This window comes from Malurus melanocephalus, unplaced genomic scaffold (genome assembly GCF_030028575.1).
Source record: "Malurus melanocephalus ecotype Western Australia unplaced genomic scaffold, MMel_1.1 scaffold_99, whole genome shotgun sequence".
Lineage (NCBI taxonomy): Eukaryota > Metazoa > Chordata > Aves > Passeriformes > Maluridae > Malurus > Malurus melanocephalus.
Genome location: NW_026623331.1, coordinates 1,613,115 through 1,630,209, shown reverse-complemented (window position 1 = coordinate 1,630,209; position 17,095 = coordinate 1,613,115). Strand labels below are relative to the sequence as shown.

At 41.5% G+C, this 17,095-nt stretch overlaps 1 protein-coding gene across 1 annotated transcript in view; it reads right to left on the bottom strand.

Annotated features, from left to right (window-relative positions):
• Positions 1-14,249: 14,249 nt before the first annotated feature.
• IMPA2 (inositol monophosphatase 2) overlaps positions 14,250-17,095 on the bottom strand; it is a 21,772-nt gene continuing 18,926 nt past the window's right edge. The window contains exon 8 of the mRNA XM_057368942.1: positions 14,250-16,215. Coding sequence (XP_057224925.1) covers positions 16,100-16,215 — 116 coding nt within the window. The 3' untranslated portion in view covers positions 14,250-16,099. The remainder of the gene's footprint in view (positions 16,216-17,095) is intronic.

Sequence of the window (17,095 nt, the reverse complement as noted above, 5' to 3'; positions counted from 1 at the left end):
GCGGGCGGGGCTCCTCCTCCGGGCCCGGCCCCTCCCCGCCTTCCCCCGGCACCACCGGAGCCGTGCCCGGGACAGCCCCGCCGCCGATCGGCGCCTGTCCGCATCCCTGAGGAGCAGGGAGCCAGCATGCCTTGGGAAGGGGGATTTGTTCATAAAATGCCGTATGGTTTACCTGGGAACAGAGCAGGAGGAATTTTATTCAGTGCGTGTGGGAGATATACACGCTGCATGTTAGCTGGTTACAGCTAATATAGTAACAGTGGAAGCCAATCTCATTTGCAGCCTGCCGGCATTAGGGCAAATCAACAGATTAAGCGTCTCAGATTCTGATTTTAGAGCCTGTGAATAAGCTTATTCGGATTAGTGTGTACAGTAGTGGAGGTGTTTACTGTTACTCCTGCGGGCAGGGGGCGGTGCCTTCTGTTTACTACGCAGGAACAGAGGCAGAGTTTCCTGTTCACACATCCTATGGGCACAAACACAGCTCTTTTGGGCTCTGGAACCAGAGCTTACGGCTGTCCAACAACTATTATACAGAAAAAAACCAGAGCCGGGAGCATCAGAACCTGCCTCAGGCAGCAGCCTGACCGTGGGCCAGGGTCTGCACTAGGAAACTGCCACTGCTGATCAGGGGAATGACTCCAGTCCTTGCCACCAGCAGTCAGGTTACCCCCAGAGTCAGGAATAATCAGTTACTTGGTTGCCTGGATTGTTTTTCCTGAGCCAGCCTGTTTAGGGCAGAAAGGACCACTCATTGTACCTCTTACTGTCCTGGTTTCTTTAGCAGGCAGGCTGACACCTGYTAGATGTTTTCTTCAGTCCTCAGCTTTTGGGGCCTTTATCAGCTATTAAGAAGTCAACTATTTTGGTCCAGGGCTAATTGCTCTCTTGGTTAGCATCTGCTTAGCAGCCTGATAAAACAAATAGCTCTTTTCCTCAGAGCTCCCTCTAGACCAACAAACTCACCCCTGGAAAGCTAAGCCCAGACTTTTATCTCTTCCTCCTCAAACTACTTAGGTCTTGCAAGTGTGTAGGGGTCCTTCTCATATGTTAACCCTTTCTTTTTCTGTTTCCTAAGGCATTTAGTTTTGTTMTGCTTCTGCAATTAGTCCCTGAGAATGTGTCATAGAGGGCAGGAAATGAGGGAGAGTAAATAGTTATTTGAGCACTGGACTCCAAACAGGCMGTTTCTTCCTGGATTTGTATCTTGTGGTTGATTGTGAGGCACAGCTGATGTGGTTTCTGCAAAGTTGTGCATTTTTAAGGAGTCCTTTACAAGTGTTTATGTATTGTCAAAAAACTGGTGTGTATACTTTTCCTACTGTGGAGGGAGAAAATAAATTATTTGTCTCTACCTCTGTCTATGGAAGGGAAGGGAGAGTGTCCCTTAGAAGTCAATTGGAAATTACAATAACTTGAGGGATTGTTCTGAACAGGCTGTGGTACAAATGTCTGGAGGAGGTGGAAATTTAKGTCTTGCAGAAACTTAGTTTTTCTCTGGTCACATGCCTCTTCACAAAGTTCTCTGCAGAGATGTCCGACGAGCACAGGCACTGCTGAGCAGCCCCCYGAGGTGACATGCAAGGCCTGCCACAGCTCTGAGGCAGGGACAGTGTGTTTTGCAAGGACAAGCTCCTCCAGCAGCACCAGAGCTTCAATTTGCATGGCAGCTGTTGTAACTAATACAAACACAGATGCCTAACTAATGCAAACATTGATGTACAAGGATAACAGGAAAAACATGTCCTTTCAAAGACTGTCCTCATCTGAARAGTAAAGAAGGGTATCACTTGGAGTTTTACAAGCTGCACTAATACTCTTTTTTTTTTTTTTCCTTTTCTGAACAAGCAGTAATAAAACCATCAGATGGGTAAAATCACTGGCTAGGGGCTGGGCTCCTCAGCAAAGAAGTGTCTTTGAACAATAGCAAGACAGGATACAAATGGGATGTACACAGAACCTACTGAGGAAGAGTAGCAGGTGCCTAATCTAACAGGCCAGGGCAGTAAAATGAGACTAAAATGCCATTACAAACTGATGTGACAAGATACAGCATCCAGTCTAAAGACAATAGCTGTAAGAGGCAGAATCCTTCCATCTTTTACAGGGGGAGAAAACAAACTGTGGGCAGAGGAGACCAGAATATTAGTAACATTTTCTTCAGTCATCACTGGACATATTAATCATGCAGGGGATGAAGTACGTGACTGATGCTGAAGGGAGTGAACATTCGAGGTGGAGTTAAATAAGCAACTGTGTTAATCCCTCTTGCTAAATGACTCCCCTATTGCCCCCTTGCTGAGTGCACCGACTGCCTCCATACGTGCTCCTTTTCCACGGCAGTTCAAGTYAAACAAGTTTGATTAAGTCACTCCTCGGAGGGGTCATATTGCTGGGGAAAAAGGTTTGCATCTGGCATGTTTAACAGGGGGGAGGAGGAGGAGGCACTTGAAATAGTTTTGCTTGCAACTTCACATTGGTGAGCATGCAGTATCAGGCTGAGTTTTCCTTTCCATTCTTTGAGAAAAAAATGCCAGATTGGAACAAAGTGAGAGAAAAGTGGGAATGATCTGACATGTGGAAAAGCACAGTATATGAGCTGTGTAGTTTGGGAATTGGGAAGATTGGGCAGAGATATCAGTCATGGATTTCAATGGATTTAGAGAACTCTGTGAAGAGGAATGGAATCACATTTTCTTTAGGCCTACAGGGGCTTAACCTGTAGRAAAGGAGAATTAGATTGTTCATTAAGAAACATTTCACCTCTAGGGTGATTGGCACTGAGATCAATTGCTGACTGGAGAAGTGAAATTAGACACAGACATTGCTTGGGCCAGTGGTCAAATGGCACAAAGGATGAGTCCAGACACTGAGGATCAGTTTGGACATTCCTTCTTTTCTCAAGGCTCTGACARATAATGGGACTAATGCAGAATAAAGTGCATCTCTACCTCACCTGCCTTGATCCAAGAGGGGAGTGCAAGAAGTGAACGGTTGTGTTTACAGTAGTGGGAGCAACAAAGGTAACAGATTAGAAGAGTTGGCTTAGATTTGTAAGACCTAAACCTCTGTTCAGCTTTCTGCCCTTTCCTGCTTTCAGTTAAGCCTGATCCTGATTTTTCTTAGATCCACGCTTGTGATCACCCCTAAACAAATTTGTTTCTTCTCCTTTCCCTAGAGAACCAATTTACTATTCTTTACTGTGTCCTCAAAACAGCAACATTTGTTTCTAAACTGCTTTCACTRTTCAGCAGATTTCTATCTCCACTGCTTCTGGTTCCATTTTATTTCTGTCAGGCTGTTTATGTTAGAGATTTTGTYGTTCATTCTTAATATTTGTGTTAACCACTACTGCACCATCAGTTAAAGTTTTCAAGAGCAAATTAGACAAGCATCCACCACAGGAGGGTTAGATACAGTGGACTATTTTGAGAAAAGACTGTGGAGTAGATTGCATGAGGTTGCTTTTTATTGTTTTCCTTCTTTTTCAGCATCTTAGCTGATGAAACYGCATTTTGTAATATCTAACAGCTTTGCAGGAGCCACTGAGAGTTTTGTTAGCTCTATAGGAGGGGTTGAGGCTCCTCCTAAAGGTGATCTCTCTGCTCTGCACGGCCATGTAGAAGAAGATAGGAACCGATTTTGATACTGATTAAAATCTTCTGAAATTGTCTCAAAATGGCCAGCAAAAATTCCGATGTTGACAGCTCTGTTTGAACTAAAGACTGACCATTCGCTGCAGTGAATTATCCGGTGCAGAAATAAACCATTCTTTATTTTGAGATTTCATGGGTGAGTATTTTGTTTTATTTTGTTCTTTTTGGTTTCCAATGATTTTAACAATAGGATCAAGACAGTGTTGATGGGTGGGCACATGCTGCACACATAGGAAATATTACCCTGTCAAGAGTGTCTCAGTGGTGTGAAAAACTTTGACACACAAATCTAAATTTAGATGCTTTATAGCTAGATGGGCTATTAAAATCCCAGTGTCAGGCTTTGCCATCATTTACCCCCTTTGCAATACTGCATGTGTGAATGGATTGAACGTGTCTGTGAGCAGCATTCAGCTGAAAGTTGACCTATGGAGAGCATCAGTGGGACAGCAGTAATGAAAACCAGAAATATTGCCCAGGAGATAATGAAGATATTGAACTGGAAAATAATATTTGTTTTTCCTGATCATACAAGGATAATTTTGAATRTTTTATTTTACATTTCAAAAGTTGCAACTTCAAAGATGTATAAGCCTAAATAAACCTAAAACACTTCTTTTTGTTCATTTTTAATATCTTTACAATTTATTATTGTTTAGTGATACTCCCCACAGGAAGAAAAAATATTCAAGAAGCAATATGAATTTTTATTTTACAAGCATTGAAATTTTCTTTTATGAGGCTTTTCACCACAAAATGAGAGGCTATTATCTGTGGAATTGTCCCATAGATGCACAGCCATGTTACGATTTTTATGGCAAAGCTTGAGGAGCTTCAGACTCTCAGAAACACTCCAGAGCTAGTGAGCCCCAGACTGAACTGTGAGCTCATGCTTCCTTGGTAGCTGCACTAATTAGTGAAAAAAACAGATTTAGAAATTCTAGATTTAGATTTAGAAAATCTCCTTAGACAAGGAACACCTTTACATCTTGTATGGCATCCTTTCAAAGTTTAAAAATAACAGTTATTGTACTTCGGCTTTTGTCCAAAACAAAGACTGAGGCAGTAATAGCCAGACARGTTCATGGGTGACTTTCCTGAGGATCCCACTGCTTTTGAATCCATGTATTTCTGCCTATTATGGGTTCACCTCTGAGCTTGAACAGGGATTCCTTTTTAAGGGATGCAAGAGCAGGAACTACATTCACAGTAATCTATGTACCTGTGAAATTTCCAAAGCAGCCCCACTAGGAAATTTTTAAGGATCATACATTGAAACAGACTTGGAAAAGTGTTGCTATAACTTACTGCTTTTAAATTATTCTCAGGTATTTTGCTCTCTGGACAAAAATGCTCTTGGTAAGCTGCAAGAGCTCCCGAAGTCAAGTGTCTGTCAGATCTGGTTTGGAGTCTAAGCCTGACTTGGGAGCTAAATGCTCTCTGACTGGAGCTGGCCTGCCCCTGTACCCATCCCTGCAAAATAYCCAGTCAGCCCTCAAAGTCTTTGTCTTTCTCCACTGTGACTATTTCCATGTGTGTGTAGCAATCTTTTATAATCCCTAAGGAGCAGGAGTTTATGGCCTTTGGGCTGGTTTGGTGYACCCCAGCATTGCCTTTAAGGTGGGACAGGCTGCGGGAGGAGAATGGGTTTGTGCTGTGAGGTCCRTAGCTCCCAGATCTGAACAGTCTCRCTCTTCACCYCTTATTTCCACCACTGCAGCTTCCTGCCCCTGGCCACGTCAGTTCCAAAATCCTTGTCACCTCACAGATACAGCAGAAATCCTACAAGAGCTCTTGAGACTGAAGAAATCGACTTATTTTTCTAACTTCCATGAGCACACATGTATGTGACAACCATCACTCTCAATGGTGTGGTGGTTTGCTGTGATCACACAGGGAAATCTCCCACATAGTCACTGTGGAAGGTGAGGAATGCAAAGGGATCSTTCTTTCAATAATTAATTCTCTGTTCAGCTGATGGGTTTTCTGCTYAGGCCCAGCTCAATGGGTTAGCAAAACAAAGACAGATGGCAGCAGGTTATTTCAAACACTTCTTTGTTAGWGGGTAATCAGCACAGATCCCCTTCCCAGCCCCCCTTCACTCAGAGCTCAGTCAAAGCCCATTAAGTAAATGGAAAGACTCCTATTGATTTGGATGGGCACTCAGCCAAGTCCTCTGTCTCAACAGTTTTCTCAGCTAAACTTTGGCCTAATCATAATTTTTGAGTGTTTTGGGGTTTTTTTTGTTTGTTTGTTTTTTCTTTGCTTATAAATAAAAAAGAAAGTAATGCTGATGTAGAAACCCTTGGAAACTACTGGGGGAGAGATGAAGTTATGGTTTTGTATGCACCASATACTGCCATAAACACATCCAAGGYAAAAGGTCAGCCTGTGTCAACTCTGAGAGTTTTGTGCCAGTTAAGGTTAAATTTTAGGCAAAGGGTGGAGAGGAGGGATATGGCTGGATTATGTGCTCTGTTTGCCTCCCAAGCTGCATCCCCTGGAAGAGATCCTTGGAGCAAGCTGTGTTTGGGCTGACTACACACCTGGGAGCTTGGATCTTCTCAGAGTGGATTCTTACAGTGGATTCTTGGCTGCAGTGCGTTGTGAAGATTTTGGCCCTCCCTGCTGAGATCTGCCAGATGCTTCTCCTTTGAGACACCCTTATGAAGGCAATTTGACATTTTCATCTAAAACTTGTTGCTGTCCCTGGGACACCTTATAGAGATTGGCTGTATTTCATGTTATTTCCACAAATATAACTGAAGCACTTTTCCCTGTTGTCACATATTAACTATATTCAGATSTAATTGGCTTTTCTGCATGGCACATGCCTTTCTGTGATGCTGGCTTTCCCTGTCAGTGTCAGATATCCATTTTTCTTCTTACAGTGGCAGGAGGCATCAGAGAYGCGCGGATCCGGGTGTTTGGGAACACAAACCTATCCCAACCTAGGGCTGCCCTCTGTTGGCAAGCCGGGCTGCCTGARTCAGTCTCCAGGAAAGGATTTTTGTGTACGGGCAGGACTCCAGTCTGGGCAAATCCACAATTCCTGAGCTGCAAGGATGGCAAGAAAGCCTGGTGCAGCCACCAGAGACATTTCAGGATRATCGGAACAGAAAGGGATCAAACGTTGCTGGATCAATAATTGCATCAGGTTTTGGCAGACTGCTTCCCTACAGCCCCGAGAATGAAATGAACAGAGACCGAGCAGTCTTGTTTGTGTATGCACCCCCCCATTTCTTCATGCAGCTCCAAGCAGAAGTAAACATCTCTCTCAAATCTGTGCAGATTTACAAATGTTTAAAAATTCAACAGGGATTCTGCATAGTTACGTTTGTTTTTAGAGACTTGCTTTTTAACTTCTGTCCCTCAAAACCCTTTGATACGGATAAAGAGAGGAAAAAAARTTGCTAAGAACTGTTATTTTCTCAKAAACAGTTTGAATTCAATGTGTGAATATACTTGGCTGTCAGCAGGTGGCTCTGTGTTGAGTGAGCTCTTGTTCTTGATGGATGCACAGAACTGAAACTGTTTGAAACAATCTGTTTTATTCTTCCTAAGCCAGTAGGGAAGATAATAAAGGCCTATAATTTTTAAGTAGGAAGGATACTAGTCAGAAGAAGGATAATAAGTGAAGAACTCTCGCTTGAAGGAAACTGTGCCAATGCTAGCACTCTGCTCCTAGAGGAAATGTCTGGTCTTTTTAACAAAAGCCACATCAGCTTTGCTAGCTATGAAGGTTTGCAGGTATGGCATCAAGCATTTTATTTCTGTTTGAGGGTTTGGATTTTGGTTTTCTGTTAAAAGTTCCTGTTTTCAAGGTATGATGTCACTGAGTGACCATGGTGTTAGTGGAAGCACTGGAATGTAGGATCTTATCTGTTTTATTGCAGTAAGAAGAAATATTTCCATTTCATTCAGTCTGTTGCCTCATAACATCACACTGAGGATTGTCATGGTGGCTCTCTGGTGGGTTTGCAGATCAGATGGTGTCTGAAGATGGTTAATGAATATATAAAAAGATATATTTGAAATGGCAATTTATTTAGATAAACAGTATGACGTGCTTTAAACAAGAGTATTCCAGTTGCCTCCTTGTTTTCATGGTGGGGAGCATTGTCTGTCATAAACAGGGGAGAGCATCTTTTGTGAAAGTGTATTTAAGAGCCTTCATAAGAATGGTGAATTTGAGTTAGGTTTTGAGGAAGAAAACTGGCTTGCACTGGATGAATGRGCTGTGAAGAAATTCCAGTGTGTAAGGAAGGGGCAAAAAAAGGAATAATATGTTMGGCACAGTTCAATAGCCCTGGCCATTTCCATAGCCTGGGATATAGGTGGATTAAATGCACTTACAGAACTTATGCTGAAAATTGTTTGATTTTGTAATGAGAAAGAAATTACATTATTTTTTGAAATTCAGTTCTGACCTTTCAGTCTCACCAGTCCTGTTCTGTGACATTCTGCTTGACCAGGAATTATTTCTGTGCAAGGTCCTCCATGTGGGTTGGGGCAATCCCAGGCACAGATCACATCACAGAAGGCTGTTGGGTCAGTTAAGTGTGATTTCCCTTTCRTAAATCCATGCTGACTATTCTCAGCCACCTTCTGGTCCTTAAAGTGTTTTGAAATGGTTTCCAGCTGTATTTACTCTATCATCTTCCCWGGGACTGAAATCAGCTTGGCTGGCCTGCTGTTACCAGGACCCTTCTTGCCCTCCTTGAGGACAGCAGTGACATTTGCCTTCTTCCCTCTGTTTAGGAATGTCCCCAGATCACAACAATGCTTCAAAGACCATCAAAGATGGCATCCCATTGACATCAGCCAGTTCCCACTCCACTTGTAAGTGCCCTCCATCAGGTACCAAGCCTGTGAATGTGTCTGGTTCCAGAGGGAGAGCTTCAACTTTAAAGCTGCTCCCTTGGGGAGAAGCCTCATTGTAGCTTTTTCCAGACCTTTCTTCAAAACAGATCCTATCAGCTTGTCTTGGATGTGACCTGCGAAACTTTTGGGAGTGTACTCTGAGTTCTGACAGTGAATTTGTGTGCCTGGCTATCGAGATAAACTGATTTGCAGGAGTAAATGGGATCCAAAGGAGGCATAACCGTAATAAAACTCTGAGTTTTGCGCTTGTGTCAGTGGGAAGAAGGCAGGAACTATGCACAATTTGTAGGTTTTAATGAAATTCTACTTTTCTATGGCTAGTATGAGCCATTTTGTGTTTATGTTCTCCGAGTCTTCTTTTAAGGTATGAAGTTTGACTATACTGCCTCCTGTGTGTATTTACTCCTTCTCAGGTCCTGCAAGAACTGGAGGACTCAGACCAGAAATAGCTTGATTTAAGCTCATGTGTTCACAAAACTTGCTTAGACTAAGAGGTGTGTCCAGTGGAAGATATTTACACATAGAACAACACAGAATTTAAATACTTTTTGTACTATTACTGTAATAATATTCATAATGTCTATTTCTTCCTAAAAATGAAAGCTTCACAACACTTGAGATTGTTTCTAATATACACACTGGTCTAATGATTTCTGTGATCATCGATTTTTGGGATTCATTAAAAAATAATGAGAAACTCTTTAACATGTATATGGTACAGTACAAAATGCTAGTTTCCAAAGGACAACGAGTAATGTTACAAAAGATAGRCAAGAATGCAGCATAGATATTTTTAGATTTTTTAATTATGCTTTCATGCCAAAATCTCTGTATGATGGGATGAGCTTAAATTCAACTARTATCAGTGGGTGGAGAGCATTCTTTGAACTCATGCTTACATGAGGAATTAAAAAGGCCTTTGGTTTCTTGATTCAGAGTGGGTTATCAGGTGTAAAATCCATCTTTCCCTTGCCTGTATAAAACATCTAAAAATAATTATTCCTAGCTTCCAATGTAATAATTGCAGAAGAATGTCTTAGAAAAGAAAATTTTGTATGAATTATTAGAAGGTCTATATGACTTATAATGACTTTTATGATTTGTTGTCTGTTTCCAGACGTACAGTCAGGTTCGGATTTACTACAGTCTTAGCAAATCAGTGGGGRATATGCTGGTGTAATTAAGTAGCCTTAATCTCTTTTGAAGTCAGATTGCATCTTAAAAGACTAATTCTTCCTCCCACTGCTGTTTTGTGTAGATTRAATATTGGAGGGACACAGTGCATCTGAAAAAAAATCTGCACTGAATTCTAAGTGGTTTTCTCCTAAACTTTGGAAGTGGTGTCCTAAAAACTTGTGAGCCCTTGTACATTTTCTTCTGTGTGAAAAGTGAATGTAAAATAATTGTATTCTGTTAATAATGTGGGTCTTGTCCCTTTTACAAATAATAAACACCAGGTGCAAGGCGAGACCAGCATTACATTTCTAAGTTTCTACATGCATGTATAATAATGACTGCATTTTACAGTAAAAGAGGCCTTAAAATATTTGTTGTCTCAAATGYTAAGTGTGATGCTGAGGCATGCTGACCACCTGAAGTAACACCTTAAAATCACTCAGTGCCTCCAGAAATCCTGACTGCATGTGCCACCTGATGGATGCACGTTTGTATCACGGAAAACTCCTGGCTGCTATTTCAGCACAAAGCCAATTGATGATTTTGCTGAATTACAATCAGGCTGTGCCCTGAGCTTCACAGCATCACTGAAATTGTGGCCCCTTGTCTCAGCAGAGGTTTTGGGGTGCATTTTCTTTAAACTGGGCTCGCTGGCATCATCTGGTTGTCCTGCTCAACATGACCCACATTAAACAACGCTTGTYAAGACAGAATATGTGTTTCTCAGGAGAACAAAGAGGTGCTTATTGCAATGCACAAACAAAAGTGATGGAATTCTGATTTTATTTCTTTGTTGTCTGGCAGCCTGGCTAATAATGCTTGAATTCATTTTATAATAGAATAAACCAGTATTTCCATCATGAATATACCCAATTCATGGTGCTGTAAGTGACCACTAATGTCACAGTATTACCAGGTCCTGCTGCACCCCTCATATAGCAACAGTGCACTTCATTTGCAGTTTTGATTTCTCAAATAGCTTCAAATTCAAACACCACCGTTGAGTATTTTTGGCTAAAAGAAAAGCTCAGCTAAAGGACACAGACTTTTCACACTTTAAGAGGTTTCCAGCTTAATGTGATAAAGTTTATCCCTTCCCTACTGACCTCTTTAATGCCTAACATAATCTTTGTGTGCAAAGAATGTGTCTGCAAGCTTTTTTATCTTAGAAAACATCTCTGAAAAAGATGTTTTTCTTTCCACTGRTTAACACTTTGATTGTGAGAGGTRGCTGGAGATACAAAGACTCAGAAATCTTAAGATAATATTTGTAATTAATAATTTGCAAACAAAAACTTCTTCCAGGCTATTGTATCTATAATATCTATCTATATATGTCAATATAAATTATTATTGTTCCAACATTAAATTAATATTGAAATATAAGACTGTATGAAGTATATTAATAGTATTTTTTCCACATTGAATTGTCACATATCCACTAGCAYTGATTTTGAGAGTAAGTGCTTGGAGGAGGAAAACACTCCTGCTTGRAGCTGGTTAATGTTCCATGTTGCAAACTAGGCATTGCTGAGCCAGAGGAGGCTTTTTCTCCCTGTGATCAGATAAAAAAAAAATTTGCCTGCATGAGAAGATTTTGGCTATTTTATTTCTCCTGCAAAAAAAGAGGTGCAACTCCACTAATTTATCCAATTCAGCCTGGTAAGTGTTGGCACTTCAGACTTCAATTTTGAATCTGATTGTGTCAGAGAGCTGGAAAACAATAATTTTAATGGCTATATCATAAAAACCCCTGAGCATCCACTAAAAAAATCAGCTTTTAGTAAAACTAAAAGTCAGTAGCTAACTGGAGAAGCGTAGTGCAGTAAGTTGTGATATTAAGGGAGCATGAAGCAGCAGCATGCATAAAAGGGTGCAGAGGATCACAAATGTATAAATGTTGTGTATTAGGGTGTGGACTAAAGCATTTGGCATAATTTAATGGATTTCAGTAATTGCATAAAAGMGACTGCAATTAAAGAGCCTTCTGGTCATTGGCCAGTGCCCACASCATCTGTATGAAATGGGCCTCTCTGCTGCCTTGTTACCAGGCTGCACTGGGGTACCCTTGTTGATGTGCAGAGACTCCACAGCTGTACACAAGGGAYACTGCACATGATTTGTTTTTGTCATCATTGAAATAGTAACATTCAGTATGCTGAGATACAGAGTTCAGCTTCTTCATGTTGTGAAACACAGAMCTTTACATTCTGTGATGAGAAAAGTCACACTTATGTCCATTTTACTCTAAAATTCACTGTAGAAACATAAAGGGATGAAAAGGACAGAATTATAAACCCACCAYTGGAACACATTTTAAAATAAAAACTTCAGGAGCAAACCCCACCAAAATCCAGCGTTAGTGTCAACAGTTATTTCTCTTTGGAATARAATTAGTTCTTCTGCTACTTGAACACAGCATGCATATTAAATGCAGCATCCTATAGTGCTATTGTCATGCCTGGTAGATGGATCAAAAGAAAATGGAAATTACTCCTTCCGCCGTTGGAGAAGGATTTATTGCACTCCTTAGTGTTGGGGAGATGTTTAATGAAAGACTTAACTTTGACATGCTGTAAAATGGAAACTGTTGAAGGAACAATAATTTTGACTTCTCTACATTTTCAGTCTTGACCATACAGTACTGAAGAAAAGCACRTTTTTGTACGCAGCTTTCCTACCAGCATAAAGAAAAAAAAAAGAATTTAAACAGTCTTGGCAGCTCTAGCAAGTTACCAGAAAAAAAGGTGTGGTCTGTGTTAATTTGATATAGTGGCTTAAGTCTTATTTCATTATTCAGAGATCCCCTTGCACATCTCCCGTGCAGACATTGAACAGATCCAACCTTGCTGAGAGATAACAGAATGGTCCTGGTAAGTSATATTTTTATTCCTTTAATTGAAGCCACGGCCAACAGGAACCAAATTCTAGATGAAGATGGAGAATGCTGCCTTTGGGCCCCTAGGTAAGTGCTCCAATCCACGTGTATTTTCTTCAACACTGAGTGATTAACTAGTACAATCAAGGGGAAAATATCTGTCCTTTGGCACATCTGAAACATGCTGAGACTTGTTGTGCAAAATCTGACAAGCTCAGCAAGACCCACTGCAAATGAATCGGCCACTGACCATTTTCATGGAGTGTGCAGCTATTTCCATGCTTTATTCTACCAGAAAGCACCATTCAAGACCAGACCAGCAGACTGGAGTTTGTCTTCTGCCAGTGASGGATGCAGTTGTGAACTGGGATAGCTCTGGGAAGCTGAGCACTATTTGCTTACAGAGAAAGCACTCGCTTTTCAGAGCACTGGCATCTTTGTGCYGGTGTCCAGGGAGAAAATCTTCATCTGTCTCAGATACATTATGCACTCCACAATGTATGCAGTGGATATATTATGTACTCCATAACTTATGCAGTGGATGTATTATGTACTCCACAATGTATGAAGTGGAAAACAGTGGAAGYATTTTACAACAGCTGGCAGGGAAAAAGAGTCCACATGTTTAAGCRATTTGGGGGATTTAAGTTTTTGGCTGATGTGCTGCACTATGAATGCTGGCACTCACACGGAGAGCTGCTGGGCACATGCTGAGCAAAGTTTAATTTGGCTACCAAGAAATAAGGRAGGACAAACTCCAGTACAGTTTATTTCACTCAGTTACTGCAGTCAAATAGTTTTAAGGCTGCATCTTGATGCAAACTCTGAACTGAGGTACTGTGGCACCATGTGGGAAGAGAGTCGTCCTGCTTGCCCCCTGCCTATCCCCTTTGGTGCCTGAAGTCAGCCAGTCATGGTGGCCAGGGACTGAMTTGGCTTGGGAAAATGGTGTGCCTCAAAAATATTCCCTCTGTTGTTTGCTGGGGTACTTTGCAGGCAGATCACTCATCTGGTCCCCTGGAAGGGTTCAGAAATGTTTGTCCTGGCAGGCAGGCAGCARAGGAGGTGGGGGAGACAGGACTGCTGCTCCCCACACACACGGCCAGTTTAACATAGTTGGACTACAGCCCAAATGAAAACCCAAACTGCATCCTGGGCACAAATGAGAACTTGGGAACGGGTTTCCACAATTCTCCCTTGCTGCCCTGCTTGGCTCCCAGCTTTGCAAATCGCCAGTGTGTGCCACTGAAGGGGATGCAGAGATTTCCCTGCTTTGCTGAGCTCCGGACGCCGGGGCACAGCAGCCCGAACTGGGTCAGAGCCTCTTTGTACGCGGGAGCTGAGCTGCCGGGAAAGCTCCCTGGAGCCATGAAGCCGCTTCTCACACACACTCTGCTCCCCGAGCAGCGTGGAGGGGACGGGGTGAGGAGGGGGRGCGGATGAAGTGGGGCTGAGCTTCCACCACACTTGATTCTTTGCCAGCTTAAGCTTCCTTACAGAGCTTACAGCCACGGCACAAGCCCTAAAGCCACAGCTGCTCCCACGGCTGCCAGGGCTAAGCACCCTGGAATCAGAGCGATGCCACCAAGCCCTGCATCTGTCACTCCCATCTCCTCTGTGCTCGGRAACTGGGGGGAGAGTGAACAAGAGACAAGTGAGCCTATTAGCATTTATTATTTGTATTATTATAGCACCTCAGTGCCTAGTTGTGGACCAGAATCTCATCCTATTAGCAATGTGAAAACCCAGAGCCAAAGCACTTTAGTCCCTGCCCCAGAGGGCTTACAATCTCCTTTTCCAAACAGGGGTACAAAGAGATGGAGGGGGTAAAAGGGAGCAGTGACAAAGCATTGATCACTGTGATGGAAAGTGTTGATTTTCTGGTAAGAACCATCAGCTTTTAAATGCTTAGTTGGATTTAGATATTCCTCACACAGTCAATATTTTGTATTTCTCATTTAAAAAAAAAACAAGAAATCACACAGAACTTCATGTTATATTCAGTGAAAAACATTTTTCATTGCAAGAAACACACACAAGATTATTTTTWAAAAATATTTTTTTAGTTTGTATCTTCTAAGCAAATATCTGAACATGTTTACAAAGTCTACACATGCAGTGTACAAAAAAAGGTAAAGTTTTAACCAACTCTTTTGGCTCATTCCTGTATTTAATTTACACTCTTGCAAAAAAGAGATACTTTTTAATTAAATTTTTGAAGAAAAAATAGAAGTGACTTCGTATAAACTGCTTTTCTCTACACACTTGTATTTTTCCTGTGCTGATCATCTAAAACACAACCTATGTAGAAATTACTGGCTAGATACAGGGATAGAGAACAACTGTGTATTTAGGAAATCTATGTAACTGATTTTACAGGTTTTTCTGATCAAAAAATGTGATTGCAACATTGTGCAAGAAGGGCATGTGATTTACAACTTTTTGCAAGCATATCTTATGTGCATATTTTTAACAACTTGCCTGTAAGGAGCCAAATCCTGCTGTTCTGTCCTAAAATCTAGAATCATCAATTCTCTAAAATCAACAGCTCTTTGACACTGTGCTCTATTCTGCTGGCCTCCTACTGCTGTGTGTCATCGTTAATACTGTGAATAACTCAGTTTGAGTTCAATATTCCTGGTTTTAACTATAATTACTCTATGGTAGTAAGTGGTTGTGGGTTTGAGTATCTCACAGCAGCCTACAGGACAGTATGATTTACGTCCATGCAGAGGGACCAAGGGGAACAAAACCAGCTGGGCAGTTTGTGAAACAATGAAACATTTTCYATGGTCAGCTCTGCCATTTGCCCTTTGGGTAGCCCTGACTGGAATCAKCTAAGTAACCTACATCATTACCTGAAAACAGCTTCCAATATTAGCTTTCTTCTGTCTATGCATTCTCTGAATTGCTGTAAACATCCAGTYACATACACATGCACACCTGGGGATGTGTGTGCACATATGCATACACACGTGTAGGTGTACACATACACATACATGTGTGTGTACACATATGGATACAGAGCTACGACCTCGTTAGGAAACAACAAAGTAATTTTTATTGCATTCTTAAGTACCATGGAACARGGGTGTTATAGGCACACATCTCAACTACTCCTCCTTCACTACAGTCCTAAAGCTCATTTACCTGAGATCTGCATCTGTAAAAATAAAGTTCTGTTTTTTTAGCTGTATGTTACAAAAGACAAAATATCAGCCCCACAGATATGAAATTACAATTTAATTTTGAGACTAGTTTGCTACAAGTAAAATACTCTATCTTATAAAAAAGATACTGCTGAAAGAGATACATATTAAAAAGGAAACACAATTCTCAGAGGTTTAAAAATCTCCCTATGCCTTCCCACACTGTAATAAATTTATAAAAAATATTTGACACAGAAAATCTCCACAGAAATCATCCTGCTGAAATCACATACCCTTTCAAGACACCCATCTTGCAAATGTTACATAGTTCAGGAGGGSAAACTGCACACAAGTATTTAATTCTCGTCGTCCCGTCGGTAGGGAATGGTTTGTATTTCCTGAGCTATGAACATGGCCATCTCTCTTGTGCCTGCAGCAATCACTCGACAGGACATAAGATCCAGAGGTCCCCCTGAGGACAAGAGGATTAACAAGAAGTGTCTTAAACATAAGCCATGCTGTAATTAGATAGGGTCAGAAACACTGAAAAAAACTTTGCATGTGGCTCCTTTTGGGGTGGAAAGGGCAACCTAATTCAACAACTCCTACATGGAAATCTCCAGCAAAAAGCTATTTTAGAAAATGCTAGATATAAAGTATGTGAGAAAAGACACAAGTGCCTACATTTGTACAATACCCAATAATAAATGCAATATTGCCCTCTTCTAGCAATGGGAGGGGATAGGACAGAAATTAGTTCATTCAGCATACCCTTCTTAATCCACCAGATTTTTCCACAGCATCCAGGTACTGGTCACCAGTAAACCATTACTCTGAGATGTGTACCACTGAAATTAATTAATAATCTGGAGATTGTGCTGTCCTTTACTCCCTCTGACTAGTTTCTAGTCATGTATGTTCAAAGTTGTACCTYAGAGTCCTCTTTTCTCGGGAGGATGTCTCTGTTGAAATCTGTTTGGAACAAATCTCCYAATCTCCCGAGCTGGCTCCTTACTGTTAATATGATGCTTTAAGGGAACTACTCAAAGTCATGGGAATACAGTTTGACTCAGAAAACTTCTAATGTGATGAAACCCCATGCTGGAATTACACCAGTGTGTTCTGAATAACCAGCCTGAGTCTAGTGGAGAGCACAGACCTTTCTACAGGATGATGGTAGAAAAGAGGCAGAGCCCCAGGGGTGGGAGAGGACTGAGGGGACACAAGTTGACCTGAGGCAGCCATTCACTTACTCCTCACTCACTCCTCACTCACTCCTCACTCACTCACTCACTCACTCACTCACTCACTCACTCACTCACTCACTCACTCACTCACTCACTCACTCACTC